This window comes from Octopus sinensis, linkage group LG4 (genome assembly GCF_006345805.1).
Source record: "Octopus sinensis linkage group LG4, ASM634580v1, whole genome shotgun sequence".
Classification (NCBI taxonomy): domain Eukaryota; kingdom Metazoa; phylum Mollusca; class Cephalopoda; order Octopoda; family Octopodidae; genus Octopus; species Octopus sinensis.
In genome coordinates, this window is record NC_043000.1 from 127363933 (window position 1) to 127388992 (window position 25060).

Sequence of the window (25060 nt, forward strand, 5' to 3'; positions counted from 1 at the left end):
ATATCCTTGTATTATTTATACAATGTAATATATATGTGTGTGTGTGTGTGTGTGTGTATTCCCAAATAGTTAGAGAGGAAGAAAAAGTTTTTTAACTGCTCTCCTTTCTCTCTTTATATATCTCTCCCTATATATGTGTGTGTGTGCATTTTCATTACAACACAAGCCACAATGAAGGAATGCTGAAGTGTTACACACAATAAGCAGGAAATATAACAGAGAATTCAAACTAGTCTCAACACACCTACGCAGGCAGCAACTAAACCATATGGTTTACTATGCAATACTACTTCACTGAACAGTAGTATTATGTTGTCAATCTTCTACAACAGATTTGGATTTAATAAAACAAGTATGAAACATATAAAGGAGATCATTCATTTGACTGTAACACATCTTTACAAATGTCTGTCTGCTCTGATAAAAGAAACCCTTGTTAAACTATACAAAATTTACAATATCCACAATAAATATTTTACTATAAATGCAGACATCACTGTTAGAGCTGTGTGAGCTGTGATGGGTGTGTAGTTAAAAGGTTTGCTTCACTGCATTTTTTTTCCTTTTTAGTGGGAGGATTTCATCCTGTTATTTGGCACTATTGGACAAGTTTCTTCTACTATAACCATGGAGTGATTCATACCTTGTCAATGGAATTGAACTTGGTACACAGAAGCTGGTGAAAGGACACAATATGCACACACACACACACTTTCTCTCTCTCTCTCTCTCTCTCTCTCTCTCTCTCAATAGATATATATATATATAGAGAGAGAGAGAGATAAATAGATAGACATAGAGAGATAGATAGATATGTACATGCATGTACATCAATATTTAAACACATACACTCATACGTGTGTGTGTGTGTGTGTGTGTGTGTGTGTGTGTGTGTGGTGTGTGTGTGTGTGTGTGTATGTGTGTGTGTGTGAATGTGTGTTTACCACAACAATATTGAGTGTAAATAGTGTTGTGTCAAAAAAGTAACTTAACTTAAAAACAAATAGAAATGGATGAAAGAAGAACCATAATAAAATATGTTCTGTGGGGTGGGGCTGATATAATTGACTAAAATCCTTGGAAATGGTGGGCCCACCAAGGTCACACAGTACAAGAAGTGAAACTAACTAAAGAATAAAAGAATATGGCTCATCTTCCCACAAACAACTTTGTCTGACTTTTTGAATTCAATATCTCTACCACACAAAAAATTATGTCATGCTCAGAATTGTTAAAACGTGGAATAAATTTCCTACATCAGGTTTAGTTGTCAAGATACCAAATCCTTTAAAATTTCCTGAAATTTACCAAAACTAATCCTGATGTGCTGATGTACCCTTTTCTCTTAATAGATCTTTCATCCTTTTACTCTTTCACTTGCTTCAGTCATTTGACTGTGACCATGCTGGAGCAATGCCCTGAAGGGTTTTAGTCAAATGAATTGATCCCGGGACATTTTTTTTAAAGCCTAGTACTTATTTTATCGGACTCCGTTGCTGAACTGCTAAGTTACAGGGACATAAACACACTAACAGCGGTGATGGGGGGGACAAACACAGACATAATGACAAATACATACATATATATATATATATATATATATATATATATATATATACACAACAGGCTTCTTTCAGTTTCCATCTACCAAATCCACTCTCAAGGCTTTTGGTTGGCCCAAAGATATATTAGAAGACACTTACCCAAAGTGCTACACAGTGGGACTGAACCCAAAACCATGTGGTTGGGAAGCAAGCTTCTTACCACAGAGTCACTGTCCACTTTTCTTTCTTGTGTTTTATCCTGTGTACTACGCACGCACTTTTAGCTTTCATTGCTTTCTTCCTTTACAAGATTTATTGCTTCTTTCTGTCCCTTTTAAATCTCTTTTTGCAATGAGTTGTAGCCCACCTGAGTCTTTGTTATTACAACATAGTATACAATGCTACATTGCACTTTGTCCAGTCATACTATCTAAAGTCATATTTGCAGTGTTAGAAACAAAGCAGAGATATTTTAATTATATGCTAGATAAAGCACGTTTGACATCTCAACAAATACTAAATCTTACTAAATTAATACACTGGAATTCAGCAGGATGATGCAATTTACTGAATGTCCAATATTAGTTGCTGGAGAAGTCATAAATCTTTATCAAAATGCATGATGGCTGACATAAGAACAGAATATCACTATCTGAGATGGTGAAATGGTAGTTATCAAAGTGTTGGATTGAATGTCTTGTGGCATTTGTATCAGTTCATGGCACTTTACGGTATAACTATAGATTGGTACCCCATATCATCATCACCACCACCACCACAACTTTTTACCTCATAACATTCACAAAGATGTATACTTTTTAATAACATTTTGTAGAGCTATGTTTTCAGGAGTGTAGATTACAATTTCCATCATCTTTTAGCATCCATTCTTCCATGCTTTCATGGGTCAGATGGAATTTACTGAGACAGATTTTCTACAGTTAGATGCCCTTCCTGTTGCTAACCCTCACTTATTTCCAAGCAAAGCAATATTTTCCTATAGAAACAAACAACATCACTTACATGACAGTGGTACACATCTACAATCATCACATGATGTCAAGACAAGAATGTACATACACAGAGTGGGCTTCTTTCAATTTTTTCTACTCAATCCACTCACAAAGCTTTGTTAAGTCCAGGGCTACAGCAGAAGCCATTTGCCCAAGATGCTGTGATTTGAGACTGAACTCAAGACTACATGGTTTGAAAGCAAAGTTCTTAGCTACACAGCCACAGCTACACTATAACCAAACTGATAAGATTTAAGGAAAAAAAAATGATTTGGGGTGGAATTTTATCTTCTCCCACCAACTTTACTGTCACTAAGTTTTGTAATTTTAATATCTGTTGCTTTTTTTTCGAGGTTTATGTTTGAAGAATCAATAGTCTACACTTGCAAAAATATATTTCTGAAAAATATCATTTGAAAATATGCATTTTATAGAGTTGTGAGGAAACAAAGTCAGGAGGGGGTAAACATGATTCAAAACTTTAATGTTTTCGACATATCTGTCATCTACATCCTCAAACATATATCTCTACAAAATTTCATTAGAAAATATTTAGTTTTCAGAATGTTACGAGGCAACATTTTCAGCAGGGTAGGGGTACCAAACTGTAGTTATGCCCATGTCATCATCGTCATCTAGTGCCTGTTATCCATGCTCTAAGCTGGAAGGGCTGCATCAGGTTCCAATCCAATTTGGCATGGTCTCTACAGCTGGACGCCCTTCCTAACGACAACCACTCCAAGGGTGTAATGGGTACATTTTATGTGCCACTGGCAAGGGGACCACTTCCATGACACCAGCATCGGCCATGACTAGGATTTCACTTGGCTTGACAGGTTTTTTCAAGCACAGCATATCACCATAGGTCTTGGTCGCTTATCATTGCCTCTGTGAGGCCCAATGTTCGAAGAATGCATTTTACGTGCCACCGGCACAGGTGCCACTTATGTGATGCCAGCATCAGCCATGACTACAATTTCACTTGGCTTCAAATCCTGTACAAGACTGACCCTTTTGTGGTCAATAAATAAAATACCAGTCCAGTGATATGGGTTATAGGTTGGTGGAACTGTTGGAGTATCAAGTTAGACGGTTCATACTACTGAAAGGACATATTTAATTATACAGTCTAAAATATAAAAAGATGGAATGGTCATGGGCAGAGTGATTTTGATCATAATTCTACTCTATCAGGGTTCACCTATCAGGTTCCATTATGTTTCATGGATAGTTGTTAAAAATATATCTCACTATAAAACTGTTACTCCCACAATATGTAAATATTAATTTTGTAAGAAAGCCAACCCACCTACATTAATGTGAGAAAATGGTTATGAAATAAATAAATAATAGATCAGGAAAAAAAAAATCATTAACAGCTTGCATACATACATTTGTACTCTCACAAGCAAAATTCTAAAGAGATGTGTTGTATGCATGAACACACACAAAACATATAATGTAGTAGCTCATTTTAATTGATTTCTTACATAGGCACAAGGCCTTGGATTTGGGTGGGGAAGGGTATAAATCAATTATATCGACCCCAGTATTTGAGATAATTGTCTAACCCATCCCCACAAGTATCTGGCCCCTTGCCTATGCTAGAAATTATAGATTTTTTTTTCTAATTAGCTACTAAACATGTAAAAGCTGAACAAACTAATGAATCATGAGCAACATTCAACATTTGTATCACTGTACTGTGTGTGTGTGTCCCTTTCCCATTTAATAAAGCAACTTGACTATGCAGGCAATCCTATTATAGTTTTTGAATTTTCTTCATGCATGGTGTTTTTGATCTATAATGTTGATATACTTGTTTTTCTTCTGTCCACTTTTTATCATTCGCTCCTGCCCCAATATTCCAGCTGTGACCATCTTTTGTTGTGTTTTTTTTCTGACGTATTACTTTTAGAAAAAGCTTGCTAGTACCAGGAGCTAGTAGAACGGTATAGACACCAAAGCTAGTGAGTTTGCTGCTAGCCAGCTGAAGTGCCCTGCTGGAGGCTCATGGAGCAATCCCTCAATAAAATTCTGACTAGACTTGGAGTTACAGGTACAAGATGAATGCAGGAGCCATGCATTCCATCACTGAAGCCAAAGAGAAAGCTACTACATGATTCTGAATATAAAGGATAGATCTTGGTTTGTTGCAGCCTGGACTTACCAACTTTGGTTGCTCAACTGGGTGACGGGATCCGATGTTGAAGAGACCCAAAAACCACTCTAACCCATAAAAAACATCAGTGGTGATGCATTCTAGGTCACCCATGAAACCTAATAATAACTGAGCTTTCCAACATGTTTATTTATCTCTCTTTTGAAGTAAATAGAATTATGAACCTTCTATATTGACTATAGAAAATAGTCTAATATTAGGACATATTAGCCCCTGTAGTGGAAAAAAAAAATGAACAATTGGGCTTATATGCCCTAATATAAGACTACTTTTTAAAGTCAATATATAGTGAGAGCTCATAATTCTATTTAGAAAATTTCACTCACTGCCATTTCCAAATTCATGCAAAATTTGCACACGAGTAGAAAGTAATTTGAGAGAGATTTGCTGATAAAGCTACCAGATCAACTGAACCACATTGTGACTTCCTTTCTGTTTAACAACACTCCCAAAAGATACATGCACAAGACTGCAGGACATTCCTACAATACTATCCTAAAACCACTTCCAGTTAACCTTAAACAAACTGAAAATACACACACACCCACATAAATAATAACAATAACTTTGTGGCCAACAAATACTCTACTGAGAAATCCACCACCAATGCTAAGTACTAAGGAACAAATATCATACGCCAGCCAAGTGCACAGTACCTGTGTCTCAAAATATGTAGCCATTCGAGCTGCTAGAAATAGCAGCCAAATTTCTTTCAAATACATTGTACCATTTTAAATAAGATAACGAATAAAGATTATAATAATAATAATGACAATCTTTTCTACTAAAGGTACACAACCTGAAATTTTGGGGAAGGGGCTATTTGATTACAGCAACCCCAGTGCTCAGCTGGTACTTATTCCATTGACTGCTAAAAAGATGAAATGCAAAGTCAACCTCAGCAGAATTTGAATACAGAACATAAAGGACAAAATGCCACTAATCATTTTATTCAGTATCCTGACAACTCTGTCAGTTTACCACCTTAATAATAATAATGGTTTCAAATTTTACCTATCCTAACAAACTAAATATTCACAACTATCATTCGTTTTTACCCCTTAACAACAGCAACTATCTACTCTTATCTTCCCCGCTCCTTTTCTTCACTCCTAACAACCTTACACAATTCCCATTCCTAAATATCTGATCACATCCTCTTTTTCTTACTGTTTGACTCTTTTATTTCTTCAAACATTTGTTTCGGTATTCTGTTCTTCTGGTTTCACCATTCATTTCTACTCAAATCTATAGTGAGCTAAATTGGGGATTTCAAGCAATGATGTAACCTTCATGTAATTTAAGGCATTCTTAGCCTGATGATTAGTTAAGTTGAGTACTCCTCATTGAGTAATTATTACATCAGAGGATTAGCTAGCTAAGAAACATATGTAGCCTGGATTTTACCCCTTCCATTCCCTGAATTTGGATTCTTATTTGCATTCATAGCAACTCTGGTTACAAGCTGTGAGCTACACAAAAACTTTCAGCTTACAAACTTCCCTCACTTGGATCCTTAGATCTTACCCTTATACATACATACATAAATGCATGCATACATACATATATACATACATACATACACACACACACACACACATATATCTTTTATCTTTTACTTATTTCAGTCATTTGACTGTGGCCATGCTGGGGCACCACCTTAAAAGGGTTATCTGAGGCGTGGTTATTGCTAGTTGAAATTGACCCGAGGACTTATTTTTTTAAGCCCAGTACTTACTCTATCAGTCTCTTTTGTCAAACCACTAAGTTACAGGGACATAAACACACCAACACCGATCGTCAAGTGGTGGTGGGGGTACAAACACAAGTACAAAGGCATATACACATAGATATATATGCATATACAACGGGCTTCTTTCAGTTTCCATCTACCAAATCTACTTACAAGGCTTTGGTTGGCCCAAGGCTACAGTAGAAGACACGTGTGCAAGGTGATCACACAGTGAGACTGAACCCAGAACCATGTGTTTGGAAATCAAGTTTCTTACCACACAGCTATGCCTGTGACAATATATATATATACATATATATATATAATATATATATATATATAAATTATTAGAGAGTTATCCACTATGTGGATAACTCTAGTGCTAAAAATAGCTCCGAAGCAACCACAGAAGATCCGTTTCCAACTAGAATCAACACACATTTAACTGAAGGAAAGTGAAATACAACGATATTCGTTGTATTTCACTTTCCTTCAGTTAAATGTGTGTTGATTCTAGTTGGAAACGGATCTTCTGTGGTTGCTTCGGAGCTATTTTAGCACTAGAGTTATCCACATAGTGGATAACTCTCTAATAATTTATGTATAAATTTGTATTTCCTCCGTAGTTTTTTGTGCTAAGCCACTTGGTGTTAAATTGACGGTATTATTAAATTAATATCGATTTTTCACCCTCATTTATAATAATTATATATATATATATATATTATATATATATATATATATATATATATATATCAAGAGAGATAGTACTAGATCTGTTAGTTACAATGGCTAGTTCAACTTACTATAAATGTATTAGTTGCTTAACTGACAATCAGAAAGCAACTATGGGCTCATTAAACCTGTAAGAAATAGCAGCTAAATATCTCACTCAAATCACATCCTACCATCTTAAAAAAAGAAGGCCTTATTAGATAATGCAGTCTTAGATATTCCCCTAAAGATAAGATGGCTGTGACTGAAATATCTTTGATCATAGGTCTTCTGGATCAGGGCAGATCACCCGTGGCAAAGCAATAACAACTGATTAACAATGTGCCAAAGATAAGTCAGAATGATCAGTGCTGATTGGGTTAGAGAACAGCAATTACAAATACTAAAATATTTATGAGACTCACGGGAGAAAAACCAGATGATCCTTACCTTTTTCACTTCTAGGTCTTTTTGTGCCAGGTCATGGCCACCACCAACCGGTTCCTTTTCAAGTTCCATTTCTGCTTTGCTTAAGTTTTCCAAAACTTGAAATTTCTGTTCCTCATAGTACTTCCAGTCATGAGCAGTTTTCTGGTGAAAAACATTAACAAAAAACGTAAGTATGAATCTATCACAATCATAACATAATATTTTGGTTGAACTTTGCTTTCACCAAACAACAAAAGAGTTTGTTCAACAGCTGTTGTCATTATGATAACAAAGAATTACAACAGGTAAGTTAAGTGGTGTTATTACCCCAATACTTACCTCTCTTTATGCATACATTGTAAACATACATACAAACATTGGGACAGATATACACATACATTCAAATATACATTACAAGAATTTTGGAAATTATTGGATTCACATTTGAAAAAGAGAAATTTAGTTAATGCCATGAAAAAATGCATCTGGGACACTCGGTAACGTAGTTGGCAATTATATAAAGACAACAAAGGCAGAGAGTAATTTTCAGACAAGAACCTCTTACATGCTAGTAGCAGGGTATAATGCACCCAGTACACTCTGTAAAATGATAGGTAAATGAATGAAAGTATATGGAATATAGAGGACCATATATCAAGGACAGGGCAGACTCTTTAATGAGAGAATGCAATCACTGCATTCTATAAAATGGTCAATGTCAAGAAGGCCATCCAACTATAGAAATCATACCGAAAATGGAATATACAAATGAGAAGTATTCTTGCAACTTTGTTGCTATTGATAGTGTTGTCTATTCTGCACTTCATATAGTCAGTCCTTAACGCTTGTTCCTGAGCTGCGTATATGAGTGTTTCTGTCTCTATCATCAGGTCACTCTTCCTCATCCATAGCCACTGGTCCTTTGTATCTGTCTTGGTGTGCACATCTCTTGCAAACTGATTGTACATTATTATTATTATTATTATTATTATTATTATCATCATTATTATTATTGAGTCAGAGAGCAGAGCATGCCATCAAAGTAACACTAGGGTAAAATATACTAAGCCCAGTATATCCATCGTGACTACCTGTCTGATAGGGGTACACTAGGCACATGCATCACAACCATATGTGCGCAACATGGTGATCTCATATCAAGATAAACAGCACATGACCTTGCAGGTTGGACCCAGTTAGAATTTTTCTTCTGGTCGAGTAACCCATCCTGCTCAAAAGGTTCCTGAATAAGGGTTGTTTAAGGATTTTGAACTAAACACCTATGTTTCCAGAGGTGAATTATCCAAACCCCAAAGAATCCCCCTCAACATATGGCTATGATGCTCCCCCACTACTTCTGCTTGTGATCAGAGATGCACATATTGTCAGCCACTAAGGGACATGGTCAACTGGTTACGGTCAAACAACTGACAAGCAAATCTGTGGTATTGAGCAGAATATTTGTTGTAGCCCATCTTTTATAGCATGACAAAACAATGTACATGATAACACTTCCAATCAGTTAAGATCAGAAGCCACAAAAGCCACTGCCTGGTACTGCATCAGGGCATTTATTATTATAATTATTATTGTTGTTATTATTATTATTATGATTACTAAAGCAGTGAACTAGCAGAACCATTAGCACACCTGGTGAAATGCTTAGTGGTATTTCGTCTGCCACTACATTCTGTGTAAATTCCGTTGAGGTTGACTTTGCCTTTTATCCTTTTGGGGTTGATAAATTAAATACACTGGGTTGATGTAATCCACCAGTACTGTTCCCCAAAATTTCAGGCCCTGTGCCTATAATAGGAAGGGTTACTATTATTATTATTAAGGCAGTGAGCGGGGATAAGCATTGGCACACCAGCGAAAATGCTTAGCAGCATTTTAGCTGTCTTTACATTCTGAGTTCAGATTCTGCCAAGGTCAACTTTGACTTTCACCCTCTCAGGGTTGATAAAACAAGTACCCCTCCCCCCAAATTGCTGACCTTGTGCCAAAATTTGAAATTATTATTATTATTACTATTATTATTATTATTACTATTATTATTATTATTGTTATCATTATTATTATTATTGTTATCATTATTATTATTATTATTATTATTATTATTATTGTTGTTGTTATCATTATTATTATTATTGTTATCATTATTATTATTGAATGTGTTGAGCTGGCAGAATCGTTAGCACGCCAGGCAAAATACTTAGCAGTATTTCATCTGTCCCTACGTTCTGAGTTCAAATTCCACCGAGGTCAACTTTGCCTTTCATCCTTTCAGGATCGATAAATTAAGTACCAATGAAACACTGGGGTCGATGTAATCAACTAGTCCCCTCCCCACAACTCTGAGGCCTTGTGCTTCCATTAGAAAGGATTCACAATATTTACCTTTATCTTATACCCTTAAAACTTTTTTCCCTCACACACCATATAACCCTGCTACATTTTATTCCCCTATCTATTTCCCTCTACCTCATCTGTCTTTTCTTCCTCCTCTTTTTCTTCCTATTATTATCATTATCATTATTATTATTATTATTATTATTATTATTATTATTATTCTATGTTTGACTTTTGCTTTACATTTGCACAAGCTGGCTCCAAGTTTCACCCAGAGACCTCAAGAGACAACAAGTTGGAAGTTCGTGTTGGTGTTATGCCAAGGGTGCCATATATTTGGTTTTGTACTTAGTGTTGTACTAGTGAATGCCTAAAAAAAACATATGAAAATTATGTTTGTTTTAAAACTTGAGATTACATAGAAAGTATTTTGCGTAGGATATGAGCAGTTCCCATGAGCACTATCTTTTGAATTTCTGCCAGTTTTGGGTTTCCTGGTATCTGAGTTAGGGAACAATCAGCCCCTTTTGCTATCATTCCCAAGGCACCTATGACAACAGGTATTGTTTTAGTTTTCAGCTTCCGCATTTTGCTGATTTCTATTTCCAGATCTTTATATTTGCTTAGTTTCTGGTAGGTCTTGACAGAAACGTTTATATTGATAGGGACAGTCATATCAATGAGGAGGCATGTTTTTTTGTCTGAAGCCTTTTACTATGATGTCTGGCCTATTCGCAATCTATCTTTCTGTCAGTTTGAATGGTGAAGTTCCAGAGGAGTGAAATGTGGTCATTTTCAAGCACTGGAGGTGGTTTGTGTTCCCACCAGTTTTTATGATGGGGCAAGTCCAGGCTTTTGCAAATTATTCAGTGAATATATTGTGCAGCTCTATCATGCCTGTCGAGATACTCTGTAGGCGCAAGAAGACTGCACTTGGAGACAACATGATCAATGGTTTCATTTTGTTGTTGACATACACAACATGTTGGGCTACTGCCATTCTTTAGTATGTTGGCCTGGTAGTTCCTTGTAGGTAGGCATTGATCTTGAGCTGCTATGATAAACCCTTCTGTTTCAGATTTTAAGCCAGAGGCCATTAGCCATTGATGGGTCAGGGCTTTGTCAACATCTGCATTATTTGCTCTCTTTGGGTATTGCCATTTATCATTCAGAATATCTAAGGCAGCAGTTTTAGCACAGGTTTTCATGTGCTTAGCTTTTTCTGTGCTTGTTTCTTGTATGTCTAATTTTGAAATTTGTTGTATTCAGAATTCACTTAGATATTCCTTTGCCTGTTTTGTTACTGAGTATGATGTTTTGAGACAAGTTTTAACATCCAGTCCCCAGAGTTTTTCAGGTAGGTGTCTAGGCCAATTGTAGCAATCTTCATTGTTATTGCCAGTTGTAAAAGTCCACGGCCTCCTTCTTTCCTTGACAGATAAAGTAGTTCTATATCTGCCTTAGGGTGGTGCATTCTATGCATTGTCAATAGTTTTCGTATTTTTCTGTCAAGATTACATATTTCAGTAATTGACCAGTTAATGATATTGAAACTGTAAGTCACGACTGGTATGGATAAAGCATTGATCGCTTCGATCCTGTTTCTTGCATTCAGCTCTGTCTTGAGTATTGCTCTTACTCTGCAATAACATTCTCTCCTGATCCTTTCCTTCATCACTGAATGCCTTATTCCGTCCCCTTCAATTATCCCTAGGTACTTGTAGCTCTCTGCTGGGTCTAACTCTTTTATGACATTTTGCTGGTCTATTGTTACTGTTACTTTTATTATTATTATTATTATTATTATTATTATTATTATTATATTATTATTATTCAGTAGGCTTACTATATTGCATGCTTTCACTGCACTTCTGAGTCCAGCTCTGTGTGTCTTGGATATGTGGTATACTTTGTTTTGGTGTTGTTATTTTTAGCATATTCAAAGTGCTTTATATTATATAAGATGTTTGCAGTGCTTAGCAGTGTTATTTACTGTATGTTATACATATTCACAAGTCTTGAATTTTTGTTATGTGTTTGTATATTTTTTTTTTACTATACCTAAAGCACCTATTATAGGGATTGTTTCTGTCTTCAGGTTCCACATTCAAGTTACCTCTGTTTCCAGATCTTTGTATTTCAACAGTTTCTATTTCTTTTAGAGAGACACAGTCATGTATTGGAACTGAAATGTCAATTAGGAGGTATTTTTTCTCCAAAATGACCTTGATAACAATATCTGGCCAATTAGCCTTGATCTCCCTATTTGTATAATTAACATATCCCAGAGTCTGATTGTTTTGTCATTTTCTGAAACCTTTCTCCGGTGTATACCAATACCATCTTTTTCCTGAGTTATTATTATTTCTTTTGAAAGCTGACACAATATCTGTAACGTAATAGTGTTAGGGGTCAAAAATTACACCAAGGAGTAAGAAATTTTTAAATACTCTACCCTAACACAAAAAATATATAAATACAAATATATATCTGGTTACTCCCAACCATGAGAAATCTTGAAATGGTAAACAATAATGAAACAACAACAACTAAGGCCATCAATTTATACAATGGCATAATGACATGAACCACCAATTTAGAAGCCCTTACAAGACAAACAGGATGGTGAAATAAATCTGCTTTTATAAAACTTACATTGTTAGCTTTCAATGACAAAGTAGATTGTAAGAAATGAAGTTATATCGAATAAGATTATCTTTTATATTCTGATATCAAGGCATTATTGTCTACAAGCCTACTCGCTCAACTGAAAAGAAATCTTTGGGTACATGTGTATTGTGCGTGTTCATTTAGATAACTCTAAACACCTCAGTGCATGTACACACACACACAGAAATCTGTGTGTGCATGTGTAATGTATGTTGCTTATTCAGATAGCTCTAAACCCCAGTGCAGGCACAAGTCCACACACACACACACACACACACATACACAGACACACACACATACGCACACATGTGTGTACACGTACATATCGCATGTGCAATGCATGCGCTCATTCATATAACACTAAACTCAAGTGCAAGCACACACACACACACACACACACACACACACACACACATGCACACACATTCACACAAAGGAATCTATGGGCGTGTGTGAAATGCATGAGCTAATACAGATAGTTCTAAACTCCAGCACAAGCAAACACACATATATACATACACACACACCACATACGCATTCACATACACATGTATACACAAAAACACTAACTTTTCATGAACTAGCCACTGAATTGAAAGAAATCCAATCGTTACCATTCTTTCACTGATGAAACAATGAACCATTTCCTATTTTTACATCAAAGACAACATGATATATGCAGGTAGAGTAACAAAACATTTCAATGGGAAATATTGTTCCAGTATTATATAACCTTCATTTTTTGTAGTTTATTATTGTTTTTCTTTAATATTTCTTTGTTATTATTATTATCATTATTATTATTATTATTATTATCAAGGCAGCGAGCTGGCAGAATTATTAGCACATCAGGCAAAATGTTTAGCAGCATTTCTTCTGGCTTTACTTTGTTGGTTCAAATTCCACAGAGGTCGATTTTTGCCTTTCATACCAGTTGAACACTAGGGGGTCAATGTAATCAATTAAACCCCTTCCAAACTGTCAGCTCCTGTGTCTATAGTAGAAAGGATTATCATTGTTATTATCATCATTATTATTATTATTATTATTATCTTTTTTTTTCTTCTTCTTTAAAATTTACTTCCATTTCTTGCCGAGTGTCTTCCCAACTCCTAGGGCAAAGAAACTCATAGTATACATTGGTAGGCCATTAAACTAAACTCACTAGTTCGTTCATTTTCAAAATTTGAAGCAATTACCAGTTAGCAGTTGATTATTATCAAAGAGGCATCCTATAAGAATTGTCAACATGTCAGACAACATGTTCAGTAGTAATTTCTTCTGACTAGGTTTCTGAGTTCAAACTCTGTACTCAAAAATGTAAATACGACTGCACACACATATATTTCATTCCAAACTGTTTTGCACACCTTTAAATAAGGAACTACAGCTAGACTAAGCCTGGTGCACATCAGCAGATATATTATTTACTGTATTTATATGCATAAGAATAACAGTTATTACATGGCTGTGAAAAACTGATTTGGTTGTTTGTAGCTGATGAAGTGTAAAAACACAGAAATATGCACATTTTACAATGGAATGATGTGTTTTCAGCATATTGTGTGTGAGGAGAATTTTCTCCCAAGGCTATTTCCACAATAAAAGGGATTCCCTTGTCTAAGTGTACACAAATGTGTTAACTATGACTGTAAATATGTATATTTCTTTAGATGCTGCTACATGAACCTATAGTTAGCAGTTTTCTATATTTTTTCTTCAAAATTTTTATCATCAAAACATTTCTTTTTAAAGTACGCAAGTAATTTTAAACTTTTGCATGCAAACTACACTAGTTGTGGTTTTGTTTTGTTTTTGAATACAAGTCTGCCATGAAGTCGAAACGATTGAGAATCATGGTCATAGAAAAAAACAGAAAGCAATGACTGAGAGTTGAAAGTGTTACTGTTAAAATAATACATGTACAATGTGTATGCACGTGTGTGTGTGTGAGACAGATAGAGTTATTATCAGCTTGTAAGTAATTTCCAGGTCTTTAGGCCTCGTGTTCACTTTTTATGACCTCTAATATGTCTTTTGAAACCAGATAACAATAAGCTAACAAGAAGCAACCATTATTTTGGTGCTTTTTTTTCATTTTCATGTCGCTGTTTACCTGTTTCTCTTTTGTTTTACGCACACACACTCTTTCTTTCCTCATTCTCTCTCTCTCTCTCCTCATCCCTCTACTCTCTGTCTGATGCCAATTTTAATACTTCTTGAATTCTGTTTCTAAAAGACAGACACAATTACTGACTAGTGAAAAAAAAATAAAGGAATCTATTGACTTCAGCAGCCATAAAGGGTTTTCTGAGAAACATCTCAAGCAGTAGAATTCATCTGTCACCTCATTTAACATCATCACCCTCACACCCACCACCACCACACCTACCTGACCCTGGATGGCTTTTACTGAAGAATCCATTTGGCTACAAGTAGTCTGGCCTGGTCTATGACCTAAGGATAACTCGATGTAACAATATAATGCTGCTTTCTACTGCAGCAGTAAAAGACGTCAGTAATAGTCACTTCATCTCTTCCCCCTCATCACCCATATTGAGAGATGTCAGAGATGCCTTGCAAAGATTCTTCATGCTTTGATAACAACAGAACACATACAGTTACACATGCATGCACATACATGTAAATATGAATGTGTTTAAATAAATGTGTGTGTGTGTGCATCAGTATATTTTTATTTTTCATACATGTAAACACAGCATAAAATTATTCTCCACCTATGTTACAAAGTTAACTTGTTTTAATTACACACACACACACCACCACTACCACTACCATCATCATCATCTAACGTCCAGTAAGCCAGTGGGCTGCATCAGGCTCCAACCTGATCTGACAATGTTTCTACAGCTGGATGCCCTTTCTAATGCCAACCATTCTGAGAGTGTAGTGGCTGCTTTTTACATGCCACAGGCATGGCAGCCAGTCAAGGGGCACTGGCATTGACCACGTTCAGATGGTGCTTTTTACATGCCACTGGCACACAAGCCAGTCAGGCGGCACTAGCCATGGCTATGATTTCAATTTCACTTAACTCGACAGATCTTCTCAAGCATATCATATCGCCCGATGCTTCAAGGGTACTTTTAAATGGACTGATCATGCAACACTGGCATTGGCCCATTGTTACGATTTCACTTGATTTGCCAGGTCTTCTCAATCACAGCATATCTCCAAAGGTCTCTATCTCTTGTCATTGCCTCTGTAAGGCTCCATGTTCAAAGGTCATGCTTCACCACCTTATCTCATGCCTTCCTAGGTCTACCTCTTCCACAGGTTCATTCCACTGTTAGGGTGAGGCACTTCCTCACACAGCTGTCTTCATCCATACATAACACATGACCATACCAGGGCAGTATATATATATATATATATATATATCATCATCATCATCATCGTTTAACGTCCGTTTTCCATGCTAGCATGGGTTGGACGGTTCAACTGGGGTCTGGGAAGCCAGAAGGCTGCACCAGGCCCAGTCTGATCTGGCAGTGTTTCTACAGCTGGATGCCCTTCCTAACGCCAACCACTCCGAGAGTGTAGTGGGTGCTTTTTATGTGCCACCTGCACAGGTGCCAGACGGGGCTGGCAAACGGCCACGATCGGATGGTGCTTTTTACGTGCCATACGAGGCTATATATATATAAAAAGAAAATTCTAATGCATTTTCAACTTTTCACAGCACTTAACCTATGTGTGTGTATATACACATGCACACACATTTATACATACATACATACACTTAGATACATATACATATTATAAGCAACATACAATACTTGATGGATGCACAATATAAAGCACACTTTTTGTTGCAAGTCTGATGAAGTGCCACTAGTGTATAAAACTGCAAATATTACATAACTGAGATAAATATAATTAGTCATTAAAGATGTGCTAAACTCTTTCTTTATCTCTGTATTTGGATTATGCACACAAACACACACATACACACGTGCAAACATATATGTGTGTATGCATCATCTTGTTTTGAGATCAGGTGCTGCTTGTAAACAAATGTTACAATCACAGAATCAGTGCTGTTCATTTGCAATCTTCTATAAAATTAAGCCAAGCCTTTGTGCAGTCTATATTCAGAATATGAGGAGCAATATTACTTGGAAACAGGAATGGGGTGGTGACAGGAAGGGCCTCTGGCCATAGAAAGCCGAGTTAATGAATTTCATTTGCACCAGGCACACATTGGAAAGTTGGCAATGAAACAATGATGTCGATACACATCATCCTCATTGTCATCATTTAACATCTATTTTCCATGCTGGCATGGGTTAGATGGTTTGATTTGAGCTAGCAAGCCAGAGAGCCTCCAGTTGTGTGTTTTAGCTCGATTTCTACAGCTTGATGCCCTTCTTAATGTCAATCACTTTACAATGTATACGGTGCTTTTTATGTGTCACCACACATGTATGTATAAAGTCAGCAATTTCAAGGGAGTGGGTAAGCTGAACCCCAGTGCTCAACTGGTACTTATTTCATTGACCCCAAAAGGATGTAAGGCAAAGTTGATCTTGGCAGAACTTGAACTCAGAACATAAAGATAAATGAGTGATTGTGATAATATTGATATAGATGTGTGAGTACATGTGTGTCTGCGAGGGTGTATGTGTATGGGGTATATGTTGAAATCTGACCACAATAAAAAAAAATAGAGCAGTTGAAATTTTCGAAAAGAAAATAAAGAAAATTCATTAAAAAAAATAACTAGGCATAGGAGTGGCTGTGTGGTAAGTAGCTATAGGCATAGGAGTGGCTGTGTGGTAAGTAGCTTGCCTACCAACCACATGGACCCGGGTTCAGTCCCACTGCGTGGTACCTTGGGCAAGTGTCTTCTACTATAGCCTCAGGCCAACCAAAGCCTTGTAAGTGGATTTGGTAGACGGAAACTGAAAGAAGCTCATCGTATATATGTATATGTGTGTGTGTGTCTGTTTTTGTGCCCCACAAATCGCTTGACAACCGATGCTGGTGTGTTTACATCCCTGTAACTTAGCAGTTCGGCAAAAGAGACCGATAGAATAAGTACTAGGCTTACAAGGAATAAGTTCTGGGGTTGATTTGCTCGACTAAGGGCAGTGCTCCAGCATGACCACAGTCAAATGACTGAAACAAGTAAAGGAGAAAGTAATTTAATAATCATTACATTTTTTAAGTTTGAAATGAGAAAAATGTATAAGAGAACAATAAAACCTTTTAACTAATCATATTACTCTCATTATAAAAAGTGAAAGAGTATTAAATGTACTCATATCGTTGTAATTCAATATATATTACTTACATTATTTTGTTCTGAAATATTTTTTGAAAAATAAGTAAATAAATAAAATCACTACAAAAATTGTTGTCCTACTTTTCACTTTAATTATTATTCAGAGTTGGTAGATAAAGTAGCTGATGTTGTTGACTATACATTCCCTTACATAAATTTGTAGCTTTTAGCTTTGTACTAACGTCTAGTGTAGATAGTTCCTTTATTCTTTCAAAATTTACTGTGATTTAATTGCCATAGTCATTCTCCAAGACAATCAAAGTAACTGATTGATCTCTTGTTCACTCTCAGTATTGATTAATAAATGCTCAATGCTGCAAATCTACAGCCCCTCTTACCAATAAAAATGAAATCTAAACAAGCAAGGCACAGACATGGCTAAGTGGTAAGAAGCTCACTTTGTAACCACATGATTTCAGGTTCCGTTCCATTGCATGGCATCTTGGGCAAGTGTCTTCTACTATAGTTCCAGGCTGAGTGAATTTGGCCAACAGAAACTGAAAGAAGTGTGTGTGTGTGTGTGTGTGTGCGCGCACGCATGCGTCCGCATGTGTGTGTCCCACCACCATTATTTGACGAAGGTATTAGTTTGTTTACATCCCCATAACACAGCAATTCTGTAAAAGAAACCTATAGAATAAGGTTCATTTGTTCCATTAAAACTCTTCAAGGAGATGCCTTCGTATGGCCACAGTCCAATAATAGATACAAGTAAAAAATTGAAAGAAGAAAAAAAATCTAAGGGCATGTTCAATACCCATTACTTTTGTGGGTCTTCAGAAGCCCAGTGTATTGGACAATTCATGGAAGTTAATGGTTGCAGGAATAAAATATGTGCAAGGAAATAATTCCAGAGGGATGTTGGAACAAAGGATTGGGTGTAGTTAACAGTGCAAGAGTTGGTCAGTGAAAGGACACAATATGGGTAATAGTTGGAGGAGGAAAGAAAAGTTAAGTCAGCTGTGACTGCCTGAGAGGAGATAGAACACATATAGTCAGTTCTAAGGAGCAGCAGGTGATATAGAAAAAAAGGCAGAGAGAGAAGAGACAACACATCTATAAAGAGACTTGCAAAGTACTGTCAATCTAAAGTTCACATATCAAATACCAGTGGGATTCAAGGATCATTAGGTGAAAATGAGCTCTGTTTCAGGGCCTTCACCATGACAGCATGCCAGCTTGCTCAAACTGATGTGAGGCTCTCACCTTCAAGATCAAATGACTAGTATTCAATCTTAATTCTTTCAACTCACAATCATTCATATTGTGGCAAAATGCAAGTTTGACTTGCCATATAAGACAACAGGTGCCTGCCTCACCATACTATATCATACTTCTTACACTATTGCAGCCTGGAGCATATCATCATCATCATGATCATTATGTGATGTCCATTTTCCATGATGGCATGAGTTGGGAGGTTTGGCAGGATCCGGCAAGTCACAAGACAGCATAGAACTTCAGTGTCAGCTTTGGCATGGTTTCTACAGATGGATATCTTTCTTAACACCAACCATATTACAGTGTATACTGGGTGCTTTTTTCATGCTGCCAGCAATCATGTGGGTTGCCAAGTATCTTGCAAGGTAGAAAAAAGAACAGGGAAAAACTCCAAGTATTGACTGGAATGGGGTAGCTTTATACCAGGAGTTGAAAGGCTAAAGTATGACAGAGGGACAAGCATAGGTGTCTTGCTGTAGAGGAGATACATGGCTATCCCACATTGAGTGGGAGTAGTTGGGAAGGAGAGAGAAGGTAGTAATGGAGTATCAGAGAAAAGTGGAGGTGCATGGCATAGTGGTTAGGGTGTTGGACTCATGGTTATAATCATAAAATTGCGATTTCAAATCCTGGATCATGTGATGCATTGTGTTCTTGAGCAAAACACTTTATTTTATGTTGCTCCAGTAAACTGGTAAAAATGAGGAATCATGCAAAAGTCTAACATTCTATCCAGGTGGGGAATATATATACATCAGAAAAACTGAGAAACCGGTCCTATGCTCCTTATGGAGTAACATGGACTAACCATCAGAGAAAAACTCTCAAGATACAAGAAAGTGAACGAATCAAAACAAGAGATAAAAGCTACTTCTTAGAGTTATGGTACCGCTTTAAAGAAGTAAATCAATGAAACACCGGAATAATTTTTTGACAAAGAAGGAGATATAGATTAAACAATACTAAACAATACAGCTTTGTTTTTGTTGACATCCTTAAGCTAGAAAGAAAATAAAAGCCATTCATTAAAACGTGACTTAAGAAAATTAAAATGCAATTGCTCAAAGCCTTTTCATGTCATACATAACCTTATCCCATATCTTAACTGGCCAAATTTACTATAAACCTAATTTTTATTTTGCACCCCAAGATATTTCACATATTTCATACTCTGAGAAGATTTTTTTTTTAAGAAACAAACAGGTATTTTTTCACCCCTCTGATTGCATATGTGTGTATGTGTGTGTGAGGGAGAATGAGGGTGAGTGACAGTTGTGTATGTGCAGGAAAGAGAGAAAGTGAGAGACAGTTGTGTGTGTGTGTGTGTGTGTGTGTTAAGGAGAATGAGAGGAAATGACAGTTATATGTGCAGAGGGAGAGAGAGTGACAGTTGAATGCTTATATGTGTGTGAAGGAGAATAAGGGAGAATGACAATTCTGTGTGTTTGTGTGTGTGTGTGTAAGTGCACATGTGTACGTGTTCTCTTTACTTTTTCAGCCTGAGCAGAGGTGTGAAATGGCTTGTTGCTATTACAAATCAATATAAACATAGACTAGATACACAATATAGGTAAAAAGCTGTGGGCAGCGATCAATATAAGCAGCGGTGCAGATAAAACACCTTTATGGAAAATATGTGAAGAGAGGAAACAGAAGAAATCAACTATGAAATAATGTTTTCATTGGAAACACACATGTGTGTAATGATAAGTCTCCTTGAAGAAGCTTAAGACAGATAAACAAAAGTAAAACTGACATTCCTGACTAAATTGTTGAATGTGTTTTAATGAGGAGAAGTAGCTTTAGGTGCCATATTTCTGTGGTCATTTGAATGGAAAGAGAGAAATAGGAGGATGTGAGGTGAGAAGGAGAGAAATAATGAGTGAATATCTATATCTGTGATAGGGAGACGAAGAGAGAGAGAGAGAGAGAGAGGGAGATAGATGGGGAAATAGAGAATATGAGAGAGGGAGAATGTGTGTATAAGGCGTAAGAGAGATAATGTTTATTTGAGAGAATGAGTGAGAAGATGGGAGAGTGTGAGCAGTAGGATTGTGTGTGTGAAAGCAAAAGAGGAATGTGTATGCGAGAGAGAGAGAGTGAGAGAGAGGAATGTGTATGTGTATGAGTATGTATGAGAGAGAGAGAGAACGAAATGTGTATGCATGCAAGAGAAAGAGGGAGAGAACGAAATGTGCAAAGGAGAGAGAGAGAGCAGGAGATAGAGAGAATGTAATGTGTGAAAGAGAGACAGAGGTGTATTTGAGACAGAGAGAGGAGGAGGGAAAGAGAGAGAGTGAGATAATATGCATATGAGGAAGAGAAAGCGAGATAACGGGCATATGTGGAAGAGAGAGAAAATATGAGACAGAGAGAGAGAGATAACATGCCTATGTGAGAAAGTGTATATGAAAGAGAGAGAGAGAGAGGGGGGGAAGGGAAAGATATGGAGGGAGGGAGAGAGAGGTAATGTGTGTATGTGTGAGACATGATGTATGTAAATGTGTAATAAAAAAAATTGCAACAAAGATTGGCAGTTTTGCTTGCAGTGATGTGCACCATATGGCAAAAGGACTATGACAAGTGACATGTGGTAAGATGTTGTCAAACTGCCATGATAGTTTTGGGGAAAAAATAGATGCAAATCCTTGATGATTATGACACAACACACACACATATATGGTGTGTATGTGTGTGTCCAACTCAAATCGACAAGGAAAACATACATTAAAATTATTACCATATTTAATGTTTGCATTCCATGCTAGCATGCATTGGATGGTTTGACAGGAGCTGGCAAGCCAGATTACTGCACTGGTACCATTGTCTGCTTTGACATGGTTTCTACAGCCCTTCTTAACACCAACCACTTTACAGTGTTAGCTGAATGCTTTTTATGTGGCACCAACACCAGCAGGGTCACCAAGTAACTTGCAAGGCAAAAAAATCCCTCAGCTGGAAGAGAGAGTCGTACTGAGGCAAGTGGTTTTGTACCAAATGAGGGGTTAAAGTATAACAGAGAGGCAGAGAAAGGTGTCCTACTGTAGAGGTGATACCTGGGGTACCCCAGCTGGAAAAGAAAAGAGAGGAAAGTGAGGCAGAGTTACAGAGAAAGATAGAGTGACAGAGAGACAAAAAGAGAGGAAGAGAGATAGATGGTGTTGATGTATTGGGGGTGGGGCATAAGCACAAGGTATAGCGGGAGTGAATATAGTGGGACAGAGTGAGGTAGTGGGATATATTTTTTAAGAATGTGAAGGGAAATGTTTACAAATAAAGAAATGATTGTAAGTATATGGGAAATGATTCATCATCATCATTTACCGTCCACTATCCATGAGAAATGAATATATATTTAATGAGCATGGCCAATGCCAGTGCTACCTGACTGGTACTCATACCGGCTGGCACATAAAAAGCACCATTTGAGCATGGCCATTGCTAGTGCTACCTGACTGGCTTCCGTGCCAGTAGCATATAAAAGCACCCACTACACTCTTGGAGTGTTTGGCATTAGGAAGAGCATCCGTCAGTAGAAAACTTGCCAAATCAGACTGGAAGCTAGTGCTGCCCCACCTTCCTGGCTTGCCAGTTCTCAGTCAAACTGTCCAATCCATGCCAGCATGGAAAGCAGATGTTAAATAACAATGATGCTGATGATGATGAAATATATATATATATATATATATATATATATATATTATTATTATTATATATATATATATTCTTTCATTCTTTTACTTGTTTCATTCATCTGACTGTGGCTATGCTGGAGCACTGCTTTTAGTTGAGCAAATTGATGCCAGGACTTATTCTTTGTAAGTCTAGTACTTATTCTATCAACCACTTTTGCCAAACCGCTAAGTTACGGGGACATAAGTACACCAGCATCGGTTGACAAGCGATGTGGGAAGGGGGAAAACAAAAGCACACAAACATATACACACACACAATAAGCTTCCAAGTAGTTTTCATCAAGCAAATTCATTCAAAAGGCATTGGCTGGGCCAAGATGTTGCACAATAGGACTCACCCCAAAACCACATGATCGCAAAGTGACCTTCAAAACCACACAACCATGCCTGCTTCTATGGCACATGTATACGCACACACACATTTAAAATGCACTGCTAGTGCCACTGGACTGGCTCCTATGCAGGTGGCACATAAAAAACACCATTTGAGCATGGCTGTTGCCAGTACTGCCTGACTGGCCCTCGTGCCAGTGGCACATAAAGGCACCCACTACACTCTCAAAGTAGTTGGCGTTAGGAAGGATATCCAGCTGTAGAAACATTGCCAAATCAGATTGGAGCCTGATGTAGCTATCTGGCTCACCAGTCCTCAGTCAAATCGTCCAACCCATGCCAGCATGGAAAGCGGACGTTAAACAATGATGATGATGATACTACACATATTATGAGTGTGAGAGAGCACGTGTATATGATGTTTGCCAAGCATTTTAGAAGCTAAAATACATTAACATAACAACATTATAGCTACTGGTCTAAATTAGACCACAGATTCCGTGCTTCCTATCATACAATACTTACATACATGTCAAACACAAAGAGCATAGCACACCTTTAATTGATAGCATTTGAGAAAAATTGTATAATCTCACACACATACATCTCTTACAAGCAAGCCCAAAACTTTTGCCATGTATCAATATAATGTATGTATTATGTGTTTGTAGGTGTGTGTAGGCAAGTGTGTATGCATATGCATGTGTATGTATGTGTGTATGTTTGCATGTATACACACATTTATATATATATATACACACACACACATAATTACAAGTATACAGATATACACACACATATACACATATATATATATAGAGAGAGAGAGACAGGCAGTTAGGTATAGATACAAATGAATAAGTGAATGAACAGATATATAATTCAATTCAATTCGGTGAGTAAATATATGCACGTATCCATGCATATACATTCAGCCAGGTCTCCATAACTATAATTACATGTATATATTCACAGGTGTTCATACAGAATAATTAGTATAGATTTGGGAGATCCACAAATGTGAAACAATATCATTCTTAACACTGCTTATATTATAGAGATATACAGCAACAGCTTTTAAAATTATAATTACCTTTTTCTTTATTACTCCCTCAACACACCTGAAACATTCAAGTTAACATTGTCCTTATGTATTTCAATTACTTATTACTAAATTTTGCACATATGTATTCTCTAAGATTAATAAGAAAAGATGAGTAAAAAAATTTCACTTTAATAGAGTTTATCTGCATTCTTCATGATTTAGAGGATAAGAATAGGCCTATCACTGACTTTTTCTTTTTATATGTCATAACAAAATATTACTAAATCTTGCACAAATGTGTCCTCTTAGATTAATATAAGAAGTAGTAAAACTTTTGCAACAATAGCATTTATTGTTAGCATTAATTTTATGATTTTATGAATAGCATTAATTTTATGATTTCAAGATAAAGAGTTAGTATATGGCTTTTTTTTCTCTCTCTCTCTATCTCTCTCTCTCTCTCTCTCTCTCCCTCTCCTCTCTCTCTCTCTCTCTCTCTTTCAAAGCTGCTGAAATCACAAATCATTTTTGCAAGGCTCCAAAAAGTCCAAATTCTTGCATTATCTTCAGATTAGAGATAGTGGCCAAATGCTTGCAACAAGGCAAACTCTGCTAAAGGCGACCAACTGGTGGTTTTAAACTGGGTCAGGGGTTAAATTTATTATCCAACAATAGACAAAGTCCATCCATCAGGCTTCCACACAGTTTCTACTTGTCAAGTCTTACTCACTAGACTTGGAGGAATCAAGTCTATTGTAGAAGACACTCAGCTCAAGTTACCATATAGTGGAATGAAACCTAGAATCCCCTTTGTGTTAACTA

General features: G+C 36.7%; 1 protein-coding gene across 9 annotated transcripts in view; it reads right to left on the reverse strand.

Annotated features, from left to right (window-relative positions):
• The window catches only part of LOC115210341 (nesprin-1), an 870646-nt gene that overhangs the window by 585688 nt on the left and 259898 nt on the right, over positions 1 to 25060 (reverse strand). For all 9 annotated transcript variants that reach the window (XM_036502466.1, XM_036502469.1, XM_036502465.1 and 6 more), the window contains one exon: positions 7636 to 7776. In XM_036502466.1, coding sequence (XP_036358359.1) covers positions 7636 to 7776 — 141 coding nt within the window. The remainder of the gene's footprint in view (positions 1 to 7635; positions 7777 to 25060) is intronic.